This window comes from Hypanus sabinus, chromosome 4 (assembly GCF_030144855.1).
Source record: "Hypanus sabinus isolate sHypSab1 chromosome 4, sHypSab1.hap1, whole genome shotgun sequence".
Taxonomy (NCBI): domain Eukaryota; kingdom Metazoa; phylum Chordata; class Chondrichthyes; order Myliobatiformes; family Dasyatidae; genus Hypanus; species Hypanus sabinus.
This window is the reverse complement of record NC_082709.1, coordinates 167,989,534-168,011,173: the sequence shown is the minus strand read 5'-3', so window position 1 is coordinate 168,011,173 and position 21,640 is coordinate 167,989,534. Positions and strand designations below refer to the sequence as shown.

The 21,640-nt window shown below is 40.0% G+C and overlaps 1 protein-coding gene across 1 annotated transcript in view; it reads left to right on the top strand.

Moving 5' to 3' along the window:
* The first annotated feature begins 221 nt into the window (after window positions 1-221).
* LOC132392189 (uromodulin-like 1) overlaps window positions 222-21,640 on the top strand; it is a 113,146-nt gene continuing 91,727 nt past the window's right edge. Inside the window, exons 1-5 of the mRNA XM_059966034.1 lie at window positions 222-252; window positions 5,946-6,188; window positions 12,566-12,727; window positions 18,189-18,286; window positions 21,146-21,332. Coding sequence (XP_059822017.1) covers window positions 222-252; window positions 5,946-6,188; window positions 12,566-12,727; window positions 18,189-18,286; window positions 21,146-21,332 — 721 coding nt within the window. The remainder of the gene's footprint in view (window positions 253-5,945; window positions 6,189-12,565; window positions 12,728-18,188; window positions 18,287-21,145; window positions 21,333-21,640) is intronic.

Genomic DNA, 21,640 nt, shown 5'->3' with positions numbered 1-21,640 from the left:
TTACTATATTGAATTTATTTAATGTGCAAAGTTACAGTTAATTTTCCTGTACTAGAAGTCCCTCAGAGGGGAAATTCCAGCCATGCACAGCTTTAACTGAGGACCAAAAAAATGTTGGTGGCAATGACTGGAACATACAATGCTTTTGGAGATATGGGAGGCAGTGGGAGGAGCCTGTGTGTGTATCAGAGCAGGAAGGGAAAAAGGCAAATCAGTGAGTAATGAGAGAGAGCGCAGGTGGAAGCCTCCCAGGTGAGCGACTCGCAGTTCATCCTTGGATGTCAGTAAGAGCAGAGAGAGGAGCAGCCCAAGAAAACAAGAAAAGAAGCAGAAAAGGTCTGCGATCTCCTTCCACGACAGTGTGACACCAAACAGAAACCTGGACAGTCTGAGGAACTGTGGAATATTGCAGTACATGTAATGGGTAGGATATTAACCGTGACCTTGGCTCTATTTGTAACAGCAGCTTTGGGACAGGAGGCTGAATTTTATAGCTGTAAGTAGATCCAGTGTTATTTTCACACATTTGTAAATGATGCAAAATCTTGTCTTTTAAAGTGCTTTGCAACACACACAAAATGCTGGAGGAATCATGCAGGTCAGACAGCACATAGGAAAAACAATTAACAGTTGCCACTTGGATCCTAGACCTTTCATCAGGACCCTTCAACCAGTCCGAATGAAGGGTCTTGGCCCAAAACGTTTATTGTTGCTTCCTCTCCATTGATGCTGCTTGACCTGCTGAACCCCTCCAGCATTTTGTGCGTGTGTGCCTCTGGATTTCCAGCATCTGTAGAATCTCTTGTGTTTTTTGGCAGAAGGCAATTGCTTTTCCCTGACTTCAATTCCAACACCATTGGCAATTCTCATGGTGAAGGGTAGAGAGTGGCAATGGAATTAAAACGTAATGAGATGTTAAGGATGGATGAAGCTTTTGGAGCCGATGGATTTTAAATTGCCAATGTGATCACTGGCATTCACTTTGATTGGGAATTTGACTAATCAGCTGATACTTGGGAGTGTGAGGGAAAATTAAAAAAAGATACTTTCCCAGCTTCTGGAGGCAAAACTTACACTGGTACATGTAAGACCATCATTAGGGAATACTGTATATAAAAATATAAGTTCAGCTTTTGCGCAGGTGGGTGTGGTTGCACGTTTTGAGCATTCAAGCCATCAGCTCCTCAAGTAGGAGCTCTTGCTTCTAATTTCCCTTGTGTGTCAGGAATACCTGTCTTAACTGAGAGCTTGCTTCAGAACTGGGTCTCCAATGTAATGTTGGCAAGGACTTTCCATTAATAAGCAGCTAACATTTTCTGCAATTACATCAAAGTATTTGAGATCTACCAATGCAAATGTTAATTAACTGAACGGCATATTTAACTTTGAGTTGCTTATGTAATTAGGATGAATAAAGTCCTTGATGCCCATACTGGTACAGCTTGGGTCCCTGAAGATTCAGCTCCCTGTATCAACTTTCTCTTTCTTCACCTCTGAGGAGCAGGGGACTTGGGGAAGCAGAAAGTTATAATCATTAAACTGTCTTTCAGTAAGCTGTTCAACAATCATTTCAGACACGTCTCAGGAGAGTTCAAGCCCATCTTCACTGACGATATGACTTTTTCTCTCTCACTGGAATGGTGGAGGTAAATTAGAATTTGAATTCATCTGATCACTGCCTTCTGTAAAATCCATAATGGTTCCATATATCACTGATTCTTGAGAACTTGAATAAAACAGATTTTAGTTTTGAAAAGAAAAGATTTTAAATGTTAAGAAATCTAAGAACAAAGTCTCAGCAATCAAGCAATATTTCAGTGCAATCTCCCGATTTTGTAATTTTTTCATAAAATATGTGTTTTTCCTGTTATTACTTAGTTTTTGTTAACATAATAAAAAGCTAATTATTTCTATCTATTTAGTCTTATATAGATTTAGAGCTTTTAAATCATCGTGTCTATACCATAAGTACACATATATGCTGTTAAATGTTGAATATTCACTTTTGTTTATTTTTTGTACTATTTCGCGTGTACTCCTTTAAAAACTCTTACATCATGTAACCTTTATTGTTAGCATTAAATATACAAAATAACAAATTTGGACATAAAAACATTTTTTTATTTTAAAGAGACAATTACTTTAATAAATCAACTGTTTTGAAGGAACAGATTGTAAGCATATTAATTTAAAACAAAGAAAGTTCCATCTGACGGTGGTGACCGAGACCTAATTACAACAAACAATTCCAACCTTTTCACCACTCAAGTCAATGCTTCCTTGCTTAACAACTTTATTTAACAATTTGGTACAACAAATAACAATTTGTCATGTACATTTTATCCTTCTGTAAATATTAACAACAATGGTAAACAGCAAAATAAAAACTACAGTACAACTGCAATGTTTAAGCATAAACATCAGAAAACACACCAGGAACAAAAAAAAATTCCATCCATTTCTGGGCTTGAAAATCTTCGAAAACGTTCAGTTAGCTTTATCAGGAAGTAGACAATTAATATGCTCCTCCTCTATGAAGTCCATGACCTCAGCAGACAGGTGGTAGATCTCCCTCGTCCTGCTTGCACGACCCGGTGATGATTGCTCCATCAGTTTGACCAGAATATCCAACTGGTACGAAGCACAAATCTGTCTACTGTCTACGCTTCCACACCTTTCTCTTACTCCTCTTTTCTCTTTCATTCAAATCACTGGTAGTTTTTATCTTCCCATCTTCTACTCTCTTCTTCCATCTTCGCTTTTCCTTTCTCAGGTATTCCTCCTTTAACTCTGGCTCACGATATATTTTCTCTCTCTGCTTTTTTTTTGGTATTCCCTGTTTCTTCACTTTCACTCCTCCACTGAAAGCTGCTGCCTAGCCATAACTTCCTAAAGTACATAAAAGGAAGGTCAGAATTCAATGGAATTACTATGAAATTGTGCAAAATTACTATGAATTTAATTATGTTTAATTTGGAGAAATTTTATAAAATGATAATGAAATGGTGCGACTAAATTCATTTATGGTTTTAGTCATTGGGAATACACATAGTAAGGAAATATTGTAGGCCTGTGTGTGGAAGAAGTAAAGGGGAAATTATGTATATTATAGATAAAGAGGTTAATGAAATATTACAAGCCATATTACTATTTATTGTGATCATAAAATATATTGAAGCCTCCATTGAGGATGATTTGGACGTTATTATCAACACCATCAATCTATGCGTCACCGTCGTCAGACAGAAAACCTGACTGTGTTGATGTCTGATGGTGGTGACAAAACCACACTTTTTTTACACGACATACATGAACTGTATACAGGAACCATCTTGTTTTCCCTCGGTTGCTTGCTGCCTCTGGCCTCTACTTAAAATGCATGAATTTATGTCATAATTTAAAATAATTCTTTCCATACAAAAGAAACAGTGTTGACACATCATGGTTGTGACAGTAGCAACATCAATAAATATGTAAAAATTGTTGAAAAAATAGCAAACTTACAGGTGCTTGTTTGACCTTATTGCATTTAGCAGATATGGAGGGTGGAAAGGGGGGGGGGGGGGGGGGGTCCTCAGCAATATAGTTGACCATGTGGTTGCCTGATTTTATTGCTTTTTTTTTATTGACGCTGTTGACAAAAACTTGGGACACATTTTGAGCAACCACAAAATAAGAGTAAATATTGTTGAAAATTCACTGCTTTTAGTTTTAAAGAGATTTTTTACTCTACTCTTTCATCTGACATATATATTCAAGTCAAGTCAAGACACTTTTTATTGTCATTTCGATCATAACTGCTGGTACAGTACATAGTAAAAATGAGACAACGTTTTTTCAGGACCATGGTGTTTCATGACACAGTACAAAAACTAGACTGAGCTATGTAAAAACAATATATTATACATTTTAAATGATTTTTTCACACTTTTTCATCGTGGAAATGATAATCTCTTGTCCGAGGACAACAGATTTTGTGGGTACTGGGCTATCATATAATCTGTGTGCATACATCTACTGATGCTTCTGGACACATCATCAGTGATGTTCCTGGAATCATCGGGTGTTTCGGATCTTTCAACGTCATACACCCTCCTCCAGGTGACCCAGCCGGGGCTGGTCAGACCCCAGCTTGTGTCCAGACAGCTAGCTACACATGACTCCATGGCTCCCCTCTCTTGAGCCACAGCCACCTTGAGGCCCTCTCTGCTGCATCGGTGGTACTGCGGATGGCTCTCCCTCGATGCCCAAATTGCTGAAGGCTCTGGCTAAGGAACGAGCTGCGAATCCCCTACAACCAACTTCCACTGGGAGACACCTCGCTCTCTATCCAGCCTGATGGCAGTTGCTGACCAGTCCTGCATACTTAGATAGCTTCCTTTCAAAGGCCTCTTCCAAGAGATCTTCCCATGGGACTGTTATAATTTATATCAATTTATATCAATGTAAATGCAAATGCATCCATATATTTAATGAATTTAATGTATGTTCAAAGCTTTTTTTGCAAGATCTTTCTCAACATCAAGTGACCAAAATGTCAGAAGAAACCTGGCAAAAATGGAAGTGGTTTGATGGTTCATCACATTTAAAATGCTACGTTGGTGCCAGAATGTGTGTCGATGCTAGTGGACTGTTCTCAGCACATCTTCAGGTGTGCTGGCTGTTAACACAGACAATGCAATTCACTGCACGTTTCAATGTACACGTGATAAGTAAATCTGAATCTGAAAAGTGTAGCAAGAAGCAGAGAAAGACTGCTGACAAATAACACAATAATACAAGAGAAACTAAAAGCAGAAGTGGGCCATCTGACCCCTTAAGTTGGCCATGTCATACAGTTTAATCTTAGATGATCTGTCCCAGGTCTCAACTAATCTCCTTTTCCAGTACCAGATAGCCCTCATTTTCCTAAACTGTCAAAATTTTTCCACCTCCTTTTTAAGAACTTCTACTGTGGGAAAAATTCCAAAGATTTGCCATTCTCTGATAGATGTTCCAGTGTACCCTAGTATTAAATAACCAACTTATTATCTTATAATGATGTCTCCTGCTTCAAGGCTCTCCCACTGGGAGAAATATTTAGGTACTTGTTATGTTTCAATAAGATCACTCCATTTTCTTCTAAGCTCCAAAAAGATACAGGTGCATCTCTGTTAACCAATCATGATTAAACAACCTCCTCATACAAGGGATTAGTTGACAAAACTCTACTGGTCTGCCTCCATTGCCAGGATATTACATTTTAAGGAGTTGGGACTTATGACAGGAAGTTGCCAGAAAGGTGAAAGTGCTCACACGTACTGGAGGAACTCAGCAGGTCAGAGGATATGTTTCCCTAGTGTGTCCCCACCTTACATCACAGGAGGGGAAGGAACAGTTGACATTCTGGGCTGAGACCCATCATCAGGACTGGAAAGGAAAAGGGCAGAAGCCAGAAGGAAAAGGGTAGGAGAGACAGAGGGACACCTATCCTCCTGAGTTCCTCTACCATTTTGTGTGTATTGCTCAGGATTTCCAGCACCTGCCAGATCTCATGGGTTGCTGCAAAGTGTTCACTCACTCTGCACTGGGTTTGGCCAAAGAGTTCTGATGCAAATGCACTAATTTGGAAGAACTGAAAGTAATTCTCTGCTTCACTGGGAAGGAGAATAATCCAATGTATAAATGCCTACACTCAACCAGTTACTTGTGCTTTGTGTTTTATAGGATTTTATAGGATTTATTGCGTTCTTAATTGTTTTCATTATGCTTCTTGTGTTTATTCATGCGGCATTTCAACTGGAGTACCATCATTTTTTTCTCCTTTACACTGGCATACTGAAGAAAGACTGTAAACAATCTTGAATCTTGCATTCAATTACAAACTTTATGTTTCTGAAAGATGTTCCATTCACTGATATCTAATGAGAGTCTTCACCCTCCTTGGTTTCTGTTTTCTCTTCCAGACAATGGACTTTCTCAATCTTCATACAACCTGTGTCCGTACTCGGTGAAGCGGAATGTGTCCAAGACTGTGTCCTACGTAAAATCATTCACCACACATGAACCCTGTGGCGGCTCGCAGCCATGGAAGGTTTGCCCGAAACAGATCTTTAAAACACTGTATCGTACCACCATTGTGGAAACAACTGAAACTCGGATTGGCTGCTGCCAGGGATTTGAGCAACAGGGGCATTATTGTGTGCTACGTAAGTACAAAATAAGTGCTGTCTATTTATGTAACGTAATGTAGTGTATCTCAGGGACATTGTCTCAAGTTTACAGAGATGAGGTAAAACTCTTAATATGTATGCTACCTGTAAGGATCCTATCCAATGGCTTCATTCCTGATGAAGAGTCTCTGCCTGAAACATCGACTGTTAATTCCCGTTACAGATGCTGCCTGTCTCGCTGAATTACTCCAGCATTTTGCTTGTGTTGCTCAATGCCTTCAGCTGTTTCTTTCACGTTTTCTTTAGCTGTGGATGTCACAGACAGGGCCAATATTTAATGTAAGGCTTTGTTAATCATGACATTGTGGTGGAGTTGAGTTATCTTATTGAGCTGTTTGTGTTGAAGTTATTTGCACAGTGACATTGAGTGTGGATCTTCAGTGTTTGATGAATCCCATTACTGGAATCACCTGTCTTTGAAGGGAACCTGTAAGTAGTATTTTCTCCCTATGTGACCAATGGTCTCATTGCTGGTGGCACTGGTATTGATGGCATAGTGGGCAGTGAAGAAGGTTGTCTAACGATATCTATAGGATATCGATCAGTTCGGAAAGTGGGTGGGAGATTGCCAGATGGAATGTAACTTAGACAAGTGTAAAGTGATGCATTTTTGGAGGTTAAGTCAGTGCAGGACTCTAATAGTGAGCAAATAGGTTCCTGAGGGAGTGCTGTGGAACAGAGAAACATAGTGGACTGAGTTCCCTGAAAGTGGCAGCACAGCTAGGGTGGTGAAGAAGATATTTGACATGTTTGTCTTCACTGGCCGTGGCATTGAGCATAGGACATAATGTTACAGATGTACAGAACATTGGTGAGACCACATTTGCAGTACCACATGCAATTCTAATCGGCATGCTAACAGAAGGAAATGAATAAGCTAGAGAACAGAAGCGATTCACAAGGATGTTGCCCAGATGGAGAGCTTGTGTTATAAGGAGGGATTAGACAGGCTGGGAGAGTTTTGCTTGGAGTGAAAGGCTGATAGATGAACTTACTGAAATTTATAGAATTGCAAGGGCCATGGATAAGGTGAACAGCAACTTCATACCTGTTCTGAATTAAATGTTATATGATCATTCCTTTCTTCTTCCGACCACACAGAGGCAAAGGTTTCTGTGGCAAACACTCAGAAGGATTGATAACTAGTATTGCACTTTGAAAATCCACTTATTTCATCAAGCATAAATATTTTTCCGGTTAATACACTGGATGACAAACATGGGAAACGGAATGCCAAATTACCAAGTTTAAAACTTGAGGCCATTGGTTCAAGGTGAGAGGGGATCTGAGGAGCAAATTTTACATACAGAGGGTGCTTGGCATATGGAACAAGCTGTCAGAAGGAGTAATAGAGTTGGGTACAATCAAAATGTTTACAGGATATTTGAATAGATACATGGATAGGAATGATTTAGACAGACGTGGACAAGGTTTCAGACTGCAATCTCGCTATAACCAGTGTGCCCCATGTAATGCAGATAGTGTCCCATAATCCACCAATTGCATTCTGATCAATATGCATTATGGAATGATGCATTATAGCAGAACTACTTGTAATTAATTTTTGTCAATAGTTTCTAAGTTCTTCTGATCACAAGAGACATTTGGAAGCAGTGAGTGAACCTTCTAGTTGTGCAGGCTGTCAGAGGGCTATTAGGGAGGCCACAGAGTGAGATTACTACAGTACAGCAACAGGCCCTTCAGTCCATCTGGTCCATGCAAACCCGATATTCAGCTTGGTCCTATCTATCTGCATCCGGACTCCTCTCATCTCCATACCTATCCAAACATCTCTCTACTGAAGCTGCATCTACCGCTTCTGTTGGCAGCTTGTTCCATATTCGTATCATCTTCTGCATGAAGCAGGTCTGTGGATGGGTCCTAAATTTCCACTACTGGAAACCTGGCTGATGAACACAATCGAATGTTCCTTGTGGAGTGATGCTGCCAGTGCTTTCAGTGCCACACATTTGTAGAGGCTAAATTCCTATTCTAACCCTGTATAAAACACATGGCTTACTGAACAGCCGTGACTCAGGCCTTTTTATGTGCTTCTAGTTCTGGGACTACTGAGAGTAGGCACCTCAAAGCATCAGTGTCGTCACAGCAAAATCCTCCAAACCTACTGGAAGATTAACAAACCAATGTCAATGTCCTCTCCCAGGCCGATATTCTCAATGTTGCAAAACTAGTCGCCACTCATTCACTAATGTCGGGCTAGACATATCGTCAGCATGCCTAATGTCACACTCCAAAAGAGGAACAAAGTTTTGCAATGGGAAGAGATCTCCTGGTGGGCAGAAGAAGGAATATCCTCAGATCCTCCTGGAAAAATCCCAACATCCCCCGTCTGCTAGGAATCCTGTCTGGTGTGCACAGGTATGCACACCCAAGTCGTGACCCAGGTAATAAGAGTCACCTGCCACTCATTTCCAACTCATCACCTGCAGCCTATTTAAACCCAGCTCTCATCCACAATCTTTCTTCACTCATAGAAATCAGGCGGTCTCAATCAGTTGCTCCTAGCCTTCAGTTAGCCTTTGTTGCCTTGTCCTGTTAAGAGTCTGTTCACTCTTATCTTGTGCCCCCTCATGGCTTGCTATTTTGCAGTTTATTATTAAAGTTATTGTTCACCATGGAATAGTCTCTGCTGCTCTTGTCACAGTCTGGTCCATTGACTCCTTAATTCTATTAATTACCTTTTCCCTGAGTTTTACCTGGCTCCTTGATTAAGGTATCTGATTGTCATCCGAACCAGCAGGATAAAAATGCCGGCTTACATCTATTCGGGGCTGGTCTGTCACCATAGCCAGTGTGGCTATGCTCGTCCCGGGACTGCCGAGAATCATGGACTCTAGTTGCAAAGTCGTTTTCATGACCAGCTGAGTTGCCAGCAGTTTTGCTGCTACTCCAAGTTAAGATGCGAATTCTGTTGTTTTCATGTACGGCTGAGATTTGCTAGCCAATTGCCACCACTCCAAGCCGCCAAGAATAAGGGGCCATCTTCGTGAGCTTCTCCGTGTCTAGACACGAATGGACTGTCATTGTTTGGTTTCTGTCATCTCGTTCCCAGCTGAGTAGGTCCAGCTGTTTGCCGCTACTCCAAGTAGGGAATTCTGTCTCTTTGTGTCTAGCTGGCCGTTTGCTGCTCCTCCGAGCCAAGATCGAATCATCTGTCGTTGTTTGGTGTTTTTGTCTCCAAGTCCCAGTCCAGGCTTCACGTCCAAGTCCACCTCCATGTCGAGTCTCCGTGCCTGTGTCCTGCACTTGGGTCCAATTCCTTCCAGCTGCTCATTGCAACAGCTCTGCATTTGGGTCAAGCCCCCTCTATGTTTCCTGACTAATCCTTGGTCTGTTTTCCCTGATCTTACAACGGATTCATTGATTTGTGAGAATAAAATCAGGCCTATGAGGCATTATGTAGTTAAACCATTTTTCCCAGTATGAATCAAATTGTTCCAGCTTATGATTAACAGATGCTGTTATCTTCTCCATTTTGTAAATGTCCATTGTAATTTTCATCCATGTATTTTTACCAGCCACCAACAGTATATTCATTAAATATTTATCTCTTTTCAACCATTCTTGAGGTATATATCCAAAATATATGCTCTTACTCTCCAAGGGTATTTCACATTTAAAGATGTCTTGTAGGGCATTGTGTATAGTTTTTGATAACAGAGCAGTCCCAAAAAATATGATAATGATTTGCATTTTGATTTCCACAATTTCTCCAGCAAACAGGGAGGTTACTATCATAATGGGATTTCTGAGAAGGTGTAATAAAATATCTTATCAAGTTTTTCCATCCCAACTCCCTCAATTTCTGTGAACTGTACACTTCCATTGATATCTCCATATTGTTGTCCATTCTTCCTCAGATATAATTATCCCTCCTTCCTTCTCCCATTTTGTTTTAATGTATGAAGTCGAATGTGTTTTAAGATTTGGCAACCCCTTATACAATGCTTGAAATTATTCTACTACCATTATCTGAATTATATGCTTTTCTAAAGAGCTCTATCAAGTATGTATTTGCCTTGGTTACATTTTTAAGCGTCTTATTAACATATTGTCGCATCTGTAAATACAGATAAAAATCTTGTTTTTCTAATAATTGTTTCTCTTTAAGCATTTCAAAACTGAACAGTGTTCCTTCTTTCATTATGTTACAAAGAACTGTTATTCCTTTAGCTGTCCAGTCCTTAAATCTAGCATCCAATTTATTTGGTGTAAAATCTGAGTCATATGCACACCATTTAAGAATTGCAATATCTCCCTCTAGGTTATATTCTTTCATTGTAGTTTTCCATATTTTAAGAGTCAATTTCACCCATGGGTTATCAATAGTATTTATGTACCTTTGCAGGTTGTTATCAGCCAAAATTGCTTGGATGGGGATGGGAAGTACCCGCTCCTCAATGTTTTTTCATTGAGCGTCATATGATGGGTTGCACCAACATATCACAGCTCTCAACTGTGCTGTAAAATAATAATCTCTAAGAGCAGGTAGGCCCCATTCCCCCTTTTCCTTTGCTAATTTGCAAAGTTTTGAGATGAACTCTAGGCCTTTTACCCTGCCAAATATACCTTGATAGCATCTTGTTCTATTCATTGAATTGATTTTGATTAATCTCTATTGGTAGGGTCTGAAAGAGATATAACAGTCTGGGCAGTATATTCATTTTAATAGACTCGATCCTTGAACTGAGACCAAAAAAAGGAATCAGGTTCATTCTTGTCATATCTTCCTTAATTTTTTTATATAAAGGCTGATAATTACATTCTGATAATTTTGCCAAATCTTTTGGCATAATGGTGCCCAAATATTTGAAAGACTCTGTATGTCATGCCCAGGGGTATCGACTTTCAATTTCTCTTGGTGGGCTACAGTAATATGAAAATAATTGGGTTTTATCTAAGTTGATCTTGTATCCTGATAATTGACCATATTGTTCAAAGGATTGCATCAATTTAGGTAAAGAGTATGTTGGTTGCCCTAGATAGATCAAAATGTCATCCGCACAACAAGCCAATTTATGCTCTGCCCCATTAATAGTAATTCCCCTGATATCTCCATTTTGTCTGATGTATTGAGCTAATGGTTCCAGATATAACACGAAGAGTAGCGGTGACCATGCACAACCCTGTCTCATGTCCCTTTCTAGGGTAAGACTATTTGATAAATATCCATTGATTTTAATCCTAGCAGTAGGATTGTCATATAGTGTCTGTATAGTTTTAATAATTGTGTCTTGGAAACCAAATCTACGTAAAACTCTGTAAAGAAAATTCCAATTATTCGAATCAAATGCTTTTTCAGCGTCCATGCTAATCACTGTTGCTCGATTTAATTTTTTTGTATATGATCCAAAATGTGAAGTGTCCTTCATATATTGTCTTGTGTCTGGTGTTGTCGTATAAAACCTGTCTGATCGTTATGTATCAGTATGGGTAGAAACTCCTCTAATCGTTTGGCCATGATGGAGGTAAATAACCTATAATCTACATTAAGAACGGATATTGGTCTAAGTGACCCGCATTCTATTTTATCCTTGCCTTCTTTCAGTATAGCTGAGATTATCGCTTCCTTCCAACTGGGTGGCATTTGTGCCTTCTTTAGAGCCCAGTTCAGTGTGGGGAGTAAAACAGGAATTAACTCATTTTTAAATTCTTTGTACCACTCTGCCATATACCCATCTGACCTTGCTGACATGCTTAATTTAAGCCTACTAATTGCAGCTTTTAATTCAACTTTAGTTATGTCAGCAGTCATCATTCTATTTTGTTCTTCGCTTAAAGTGGGTAACTCTAGAGAATTCAAGAAGGTGTCAATTTGGGTTATGCTTCCCCCCTTGGAATATAGAGATTTTTCTGCTTACAACCAGCCACGAAGCAAGAAACCTGAAATAACCCAATTGCGAACAAAATTGAGTCCTAAGATCCGAATCCTCAGAGCAACCCCGGGTAGGTCCAAAGCCTTGGTCTCAGTTGTTTATATTAGCAAATCTTATACAAGTCTATGCAAAACTTGCAGACTCAAAGTACGGCAGCCGGGGCAGTCCAACAACCTCAAGATCGTGGAGAAAGGCAACACACTGCCTTTTAACAGGGTTGGCATTTAAATTGAATTAAATTAGGAGAACCTCATACATTTGGACAAAATTCTTTATTTCATTATTTTATTTAAGGCATTAATCTATTTGAAATTAATGGTTTAGCAACCTCTTTCATCTTGCGGATGTCAAAATTTATCATGAGTGGACCTTGTGTTTATGCTGTAAAAGTTACATAGTGTAACCTTAGGCCTGAAGGACTTAAATTAATGATGACTGCCTGTTTCATTTCCCCAGCTCCAAATGCGACCGAGGAGTTTGCTTCACATCCGGGAACATGCCCCACCAAACAGAACACTACAGGGAACCACACTTGTAGATGGGACACTGACTGTCCAGGGCTGCAGAAATGCTGCGTCATCAACGGAGAATCCGTGTGCGCCTCACCAATTCCAGCAGGTATGGCACTATATGGATACATTCATTGTATTGTTCCTCTCTCATTCATTCTGCTTTTTCTCCACGTTATCTCAAATGATCTTGACGTTATAAGATTTAAAAGATGAGATTTATTTGTCCCATGAATATCAAAACATGCAGTGATGCATGTTGTTTGCGACAACGATCAACACACCCCGAGAATGTGCTGGGGCAGTCCACAAGAGTCGCCAAGCTTCCAGTGCTAACATAACATGCCCATAACTTACTGACCCTAAACCATACATTTTTGGAATGTGGGAGGAAACCCACACATTCACTGGGAGAACATACAAGCTCCTTACAGACAACAGTAAGAATTGAACCCAGTTAATGGGTTACCAGTTAGCATTACGCTAACCACTACACTCCTGTGCCATGGGTGGCAGAGCAGCATAGTGGTGAGCACAACAGTACAGGCGAGCTGAGTTCAATTCCCGCCATTGCCTGTAGGGAGTTTGTGTGTTTTCCCTGTGACCCTGTGGGTTTCCTCTGGGTGCTTCAGTTTCTTCCCACAGTCCAAAGACGCTCTGGTTGGTAGTTTAGTTGGTCATTGTAAATTGACCTGTGATTAGGCTAGGATTAAAGAGCAGGGGGTTGCTGGGTGGTGTGGCTCAAAGGGTTTTTAGGGCTTATTCTGTGCTGCATATAAATCAATCAATAAAGAGATGCATATGCTACTGTGCCGCCTCTATTCTCCCCAATCATCTTCAGGTGGGGTGTTCTCCGAAACTGTTTTATGATATTTCAGGAGTGTGAATCTTCTATGTGATTGCACAGTATTCAGTGTAATTGGCAATGGGGCCATTGGAAAGACGGGAGAGTGGTTTACAACAAGGTGTGACTTGGAGTTGTTCTCAATAGTATCTGCCAAACGGAACTGGATAAGATTTGCAGGAAAAAGAGCAAGTGAGTGGAAGTGAGTTTTTGACAGTGCTGAGAAAAAGCTGATAAAGTGCTGCTGGCTCAAACCTGCTCATTGTGTTGACATATTTACTGTGCCTTGAAGTGCATGGTAAAAAGATGATGAGTATCTCATGCATTTAAGTGAAATAATGAAGGCAATTATCCATTTCAAATTTATCAGCTTTCCACTATGATGTTCTGTGAATAGATACCACAGCCATGCAGAATGCTGCTTGGGCCTTCTTCGCTGGGTAAAAAATGTTTGGCAACAATGGTTTCATTAAAAAAAACACAAGCCTTTAAATTCTGGGCCAGTCTTTAAATCTGTATGGAGTGCATTTCATTGCACTTTGTATCACAAGAAAATGTTGCACCAGTCAACTGAACTAATTACTCACAAAGATAGTCAGCTCTGCTAATTAACTGAGATCAGACACCGTCTCAGTGGAATCTGCCCCATGACTTAGTCACTCAGTCGTCAGAGGGAATTGAGAATGCAGTAAACACAGTAAGGTTCCATGTAACACCCATGGAGAATGCTCTCTTTATTTAAACATCTTGGCAAATTATTTTCATTATTCATTCTGTTGGTACCAGGGGGTGGTGTCTAAACATATGGTGTCGTTCATACAATGTGAAAATATCCCTGTAGTGCTGGTGTATGCTTTCTTGTTGAACATAATAAGCCAATGTTTTTGGAAAGACTTGGCTGCTTTAACTGAGCTTTTCAACTTGGTCTTTCTTTAGTTGTGACATAATTGGGAACTTCTGAATCTCATGCACCCTGACACCTGTTGGATTAAGGTCTAAATCAGGGGTCCCAACCTTTTTATGCCATTGACCCTTGCCATTAGCCAAGGGGTCTGTGGACCCCAGGTTTGAAAACCCTGGTCTAAATCTTTATTTTTATTACAATTTAACTCTCTTTATGTTTGCTTATATATTCAGGTTCAGATTCACTTATTCATTACATGTGCATCAAAACTTGCAGGGAAATGTGTCGTTTGTGTATATGTTTGTATATATACATACCTGTATTTATGGAAATGCTCAGCTGATTTTGAGTGATTTGCAGTATACATCTAGTTCTGTTCAGCACTTTTGTAGTTTCTATGTCTATAAGCCTGAGATGTCATTGCAGCATAAGTCAAGACTGTCCTCGCTGCCTCACAATCTGTTCTTATCAATGAGTCTTCCTTTATCTGTCCAGCTTGAACCAGTTTTCAGTATAAAGACAGACCAGGAAGTAGGTTCTTCGTTAGAGTGAATTGGTTACAGTTGATCAGTATGTTACAAACCACTCTTATTTCCTAATAATGAATATCCAACAGAACAGTGGTAATCAAAAACTTTGTGCCTCGTTCTTGACTTCCAACACACTTGACAGGCTGATGTTCAGGCTCCGAAGCCTGAGGTTCAGAGGCTCAGGGAGGAGGGACTGAGGGAGGTTGGTGAACTATGATTACGCTTTAGTTTCCTGTACATCCAGAAGAGGTCAACCTCAACACTGTCAGCTTGCCATGGGAACTGTTCCAGTGGCAGGGCCATGTGATGCCAAACTTACACAACCTCAGCACTACGTCGTAATGGAACACCACAGACCACCCCTTGCACTGCCATGGACTTGTCTCCAATTATGGCTTCTTTTTGCACTCTGGTCTTGCTTTGTATATCTTTTTTTCCTGTCAATCTTCAATTATTCTTGTTTAATTTATATTCTAAGTTGTTGTCCGTACCTCCATGCCTGGGACGCTGCTGTAAGCAAATGTTTCATTGTACACATATCTAATCATCCTTGTGCACATGATGATAAATTGAACTTGAAGTTCCATGCACACATAATATAGACAATAGGTGCAGAAGTAGACCATTCGGCCCTTCGAGCCTGCACCACCATTTTGAGATCATGGCTGATCATCTACTATCAATACCTGGTTCCTGCCTTGTCCCCATATCCCTTGATTCCCCTATCCATAAGATACCTATCTAGCTCCTTCTTGAAAGCATCCAGAGAATTGGCCTCCACTACCTTCCAAGGCAGTGCATTCCCGACCCCCACAACTCTCTGGAAGAAGAAGTTTTTCCTTAACTCTGTCCTAAATGACCTACCCCTTATTCTCAAACCATGCCCTCTGGTACTGGACCCTCCCAGCATCTGGAACATATTTCCTGCCTCTATCTTGTCCAATCCCTTAATAATCTTAAATGTTTCAATCAGATCCCCTCTCAATCTCCTTAATTCCAGCATGTATAAGCCCAGTCTCTCTAACTTGTCTGCGTAAGACAGTCCAGACATCCCAGGAATTAACCTTGTGAATCTACGCTGCACTTCCTCTACAGCCAGGATGTCCTTCCTTAGCCCTGGAGACCAAAACTGTACACAATACTCCAGGTGTGGTCTCACCAGGGCTCTGTACAAATGCAAGAGGATTTCCTTGCTCTTGTACTCAATTTCCTTTGTAATAAAGGCTAACATTCCATTAGCCTTCTTCACTGCCTGCTGCCCTTGCTCATTCACCTTCAGTGACTGATGAACAAGGACTCCTAGATCTCTTTGTATTTCTCCCTTACCTAACTCTACACCATTCAGATAATAATCTGCCTTCCTGTTCTTACTCCCAAAGTGGATAACCTCACACTTATTCACATTAAACGTCATCTGCCAAGTATCTGCCCACTCACCCAGCCTATCCAAGTCACCCTGAATTCTCCTAACATCCTCATCACATGTCACACTGCTACCCAGCTTAGTATCATCAGCAAATTTGCTGATGTTATTCTCAATGCCTTCATCTAAATCGTTGACATAAATTGTAAACAGCTGTGGTCCCAATACCGAGCCCTGCGGCACCCCACTAGTCACCACCTGCCAGTCCGAGAAACACCCATTCACTGCTACCCTTTGCTTTCTATCTGCCAACCAGTTTTCTATCCATGTCAATGTCTTCCCCCCAATGCCATGAGCTCTTATTTTACCCACCAATCTCCTATGTGGGACCTTATCAAATGCCTTCTGAAAATATAAAGGCAATGCTTACAATATTTTAATAATATGGAACCCTTCAAACGTGTCACCAGTTCAGAACTTCCTTCCTCTCTGGGTTGAAATTCTGAGCAACAATCATATAACATCAGGACAAAAACAATGTAATTCCTATCTACTCTCAGAGAACCTGCAAACACACTAAGGACATTAAGCTACGTTAAACAGCAACAGCTGAAATGCAATTGTAAGTGTGCTTGAAAAGGAAACACATTGCTTGGCCTGAGCGAAAGAGTAGCAGGAGGAGAATTAATTTGACAGCTCCTACACAGAACTGAAACAAGCAAATTGGGATGAATATTTTCTTTCCTTGTTGTAGGACTATAATCTTGCTTATCTCTAAAGGAACCATTCTGACCGGTGATCAGGGCCACGCTGATTTCTCCCATCCTTGGTTTATTTATGGACTGCATGCTACCATCCAGGCTGAGTTTAGCTCATTGATGATCATACCCAAGATATCCCCAGTCCACGGGACAGGATAAATTTCCAGTGATCTAATACATAGCAGCATTCATGGTGAATGCAGTAACCCAGTGGGATTTTGGCTAAATAGGGTTAGATCTTAGAAACATGCAGATGATCTGCAGATGTCAGGCCGTATTACTCTAAATCCACAGCCAGCAGAGATTAACTCATTCTATGAATGGACATTAGCTTACAGGTTTTCCTAAGAAATTGTTTTACACTTCAGTAAAATCCTATAACATAAGAAAATACTCATGACTACAATTACACAGATATAAATTTCAGCAGCAATGAGACCCCATCCTGCAGTCTTCTGAATTGATCCAATGACAAATAGTTCAGCACAAATCTCCTAGTGGCTTAAAACTGACGTGGAATAGCAGTTTTTGTGAATAGGTGCTGCGCATGTTCAGATCCCCTTAACTTCCCAGAATTTTTAAAGCAACTTTCCCCAGGTTCAAACAAATTAGCAGATACAAAGATTAGCAGATACCATCAAGGTCCTGAATCAGAGTGGTTAACTTCACTCACCTCAACAGTGATTCCACAACCTAAAGACTCACTTTAAGGACTCTACAACTCACGTTCTCAATATGGCATATTACTTATTTATTATAGTTATTAGTCTTTCTATTTTATATTTGTATGGTTTGTCATCACTTGCACATTGTTTGTCTGTCTTTGTTGTTTGCAGTTTTTAATAGATGCTATTGTTTCTTTGTTTCTACTGTAAATGCCCGTGGGGTAATGTATACTGACATTTTTGTACTTTGATAATATGTTTATCATGAAATTTACTTTGAACTTTGCAGATTCACACCACACATACAACATAATTCTTACAGAATATACTGTTTATAGCAAGGCAAAAGGAAAACTAAAACAACATGTAAATAAAGGGCTAAACATCAAAATAAAGTTCATGAGGTAGTGGTTTTGCTCTGTCACTTGACATTCTTTACCAAATTGTTGCTGATTCACTGACTGTGTGCAGCTTATGACGTTTCTTGCTTTGTCTCATTACAGTGGATGAAGGATACTTCAATTTGTTGATTGAAGTGAAAAAGGACTTCGAGCAGGCTGAGTGGGATCTGATGAATCATTTGAGATTTTTGCATTCAGTGGTATGTTAATTCTCTATTAATCACTATTTTAACACAATTAATTAATTGATAAACCTGATTCTGATACGCGTCTGCATTGTGGACAGCGAGTGGGAAGGGGGCAGGGAGTGGGGAATCATTGTTGGAAAAAGAGGAAGGGAGAGGGGAGGGAGTGGGAAGCTAGAGAAAGACATTTTGTAATGATCAAAAAAAAACAATTGTTTGGAAGCAAATGAACTTGCCTGGTGTCTCAGGGCTGGGTGCATCTGCTCCTACGCCACCCCTCACCTCGGCATTCCTTCTCTGCACGCCCATCTTGCGGCACTCTACCCTCAGCACTTCCCAGCATCCTTTGCCCCCTGCCAGATTTACAAACTTGCTCCCTGCTCTATGTTGACAAACACACCCTAGCTATATGTGCCTAAGACTAGTTCTGCATATATATATTGTATATCTTAATACATTTCAATTCCCACATATATATCTCTACTTTCCACAAAACAAACAATTTAGGCTAAGATACCTTGGCATCTGAGGTATACCTACTAAAAGAACAAAAACTATTAGTCCTGATTTTAGTGTTAATGATAGAGTAACTTCCAACACTTAGACAAAATGTTCCAAAAAATTCAAGAGTAAACTCAAGTGTAATTAACAGCAAAACTGGTTTTGAGGAACGATGCTTAATTTACTGCATACATGTGTATGGTTGAATGACAATTTGACTTGAACTTGAACTGGAAATCCACAAGCTACTGTCAGTGATAACTTAATTTTGCACAGTGCTGAAGGTTTGTTGATGAAAATCCTTTCAAATAATTGAATTGAACTTTAATTTTTATGCACTAAATTGTAAAAGCTCAGGAAACATAGCATTGTTAGATATTAGCAGCGCATTGATGTCTGAAAACTCCAAAATATACTCTCTGGCCTTAAAAGATGTATATATTTTATTTCCCTGATGATTTGCCTATTTTTAAATAATTAAGATATTTATTTTATTTTAGGAAGGGTATCTTCTATTTCAGTTTCTATCTCTTTATCTCACGCAATGTTCTTTGAAAATTGGAGCTTTCTGCTTTTCGGTTTGCAGTTTGTGAAAGTTCATCGAAGTGATTGACAGGTCAGTCTGCTGAAAGACATCAGCAGTGGGTTACCGCGAGAGAAAGTGTGGCCATGGTAACGAGTAGGTCTCAGAGGTTGTCCACTACATCTCCAGAGCCAGAACATCCATCATGATCTGTGATGCTCTTTTCCCACTCTAATAGAATTTAAAAACTATTACATTGCTGGAATTAATTAAAATTGTAGCATTTAAAATGGAAACAAATCAAATTTATTGAAATTGTTGGAATAATAAGAAATAACTAAAATAAGTAAAAAGCTCCAAAGCTTTCCTGCCGATCTCTATTCTTAGAATCAAATGAATAAAGTCTAAAATCCGACTGCAGGGGGCAGGATTGCAGAACAATTCCCTATGGAACAATGTGAAAACTCAAAAATGCAGTGCTCCATGTTTTTAGGAATTGCTTCATCAAGGTTTTTAAATTTCACAAAAAAACTGTGAAGCAACGACATTAGCTACCCCTGAAGAAGGCGTGAGAGCTTCACAGAACTGAACCTGTGTAACTCTGTGCTAGAATTGACATTCCTAGTTTCAGACAGAGCTGTATTTTTTTAATCAACTTCAAAGTGTCAAGTTCAAAACACAAATAGCAAAGTACATACATGTCACCATGTACAACTCTGAGATTTGTTTTCTCGTGGGCATTCTCAGTAAATCCAGGAACCATAATCGAATCAATGAAAGACCACACCCAATATGTGTGGACGAACAACCAATGTACAAAAGACAACAAACTGTACAAATACAAAAGAGGGGAAAATTAGCGATATATATCATGAACGTGAGATGACGAGTCCTTGAAAGTGAGTCCATAGGTTGTGGGAAAAGTTCAATGATGGTGCAAGTGAAGTTGGATGAAGTTATCCCCACTGATTCAAGAACCTGAAATTTGCAGGGTAATAACTGTTCCTGAACATTGCTAGCATGAGTCCCGAGGCTTCTGTATCTTCTTCCTGATGACAGCAGTGAGAAGAGAGCAGGACCAAGGTGGTGGGAGTCCCTGACGATGGATGCTGCTTTCCTGCGACAGTAGATTTGCTCAATCGAGGGGAGGGCGTTACCAAATTCATATCATATAGATCAGTGAGTGAGACCTATTACTAACACATGGTTGTGTCTGAATGCTAAAGGAAAATTCAAACTATGTAAGGCATTGCCTGACTTCATCAATTATCCTTCAATATAGTAGAGAGAGTAAACATGAAGTGGTGTTAAAGCAGCTATTCTCCCAGAACCAGATTTAATATCACTGACTTATAAAACACATCATCTGTTGTTTTGCAGCAGCAGCTCAGAGCAAAGAGTATAAATTACAAAGATAAATCAACAGTACAAAAAAAAAGCTACAGTGACATAGGGTTCATGGTGATTGACGGGAAGAAGCTGTTTCTGAATTGTTGAGTGCGGGTCTTCTGGCTGCTATATCCCCTACCCGATAGTAGCAAGGAGAAGAGGGCATGTCCCAGATGAAGATCCATAGTGAAAGATCCTCCTTCTCGAGGCAGCGCCTCTTGAAGGTATCCTTGATGATGGGATAGGGTTTTACCCTTAATGGTGTTGGCTGAGTCTACAACCGTCTGCAGCCTCTTACAATGTTTCATATTGGAGCCTTGGTACCCAGCAGTGAAACAACCAGTCAGGATGCTCTCCACCATACATCTAATGATTTTGGTAAGGGTTTATGGTGACGTAGTGACTCCCTTCAAGTTCTTAATGAATTACAGCTACTACTGACACATCTGCATTTCTGACAGGTGACCGGTGCTCTCCATTCCATGAACTGTTCAATCTATCACCTCCACACCCAGCCAGATGGAGGGAGCAAGATCCTGTCAAAGCTCCTACTGGGCACCAGTCCTCCGGCAACATTGGGGAACGTGTCTAAAGAGTTACAGAAGGTTTTGATAAACATTGATGAAATTTGTCACTTGGAAACCAAAGGTAAATTTCTATACATTTATGTTGACATACAGTACATTGACAGTTTTATGTAGTGCTTGCTATTGAGGGGGTTAGTCTTGCTTTGGAGGAAATAGAGTGCATACTGATTTTTGGAATGGGGCGATGAGACGATTAAATTTATCTTTGTTAGAACTTAGAGGAAGTGCACAAAGTTCTAATGGGACTGGACAAAGTAGTTGCAGAAAGGATGTTCCAGATGGCAAGGAGTCCAAGATGAGGATCCACAGTCTGAAGATAAGGGGTAAAACATTTAAGACAGATGAGGAGAAATTACTTCTAAAAAATGG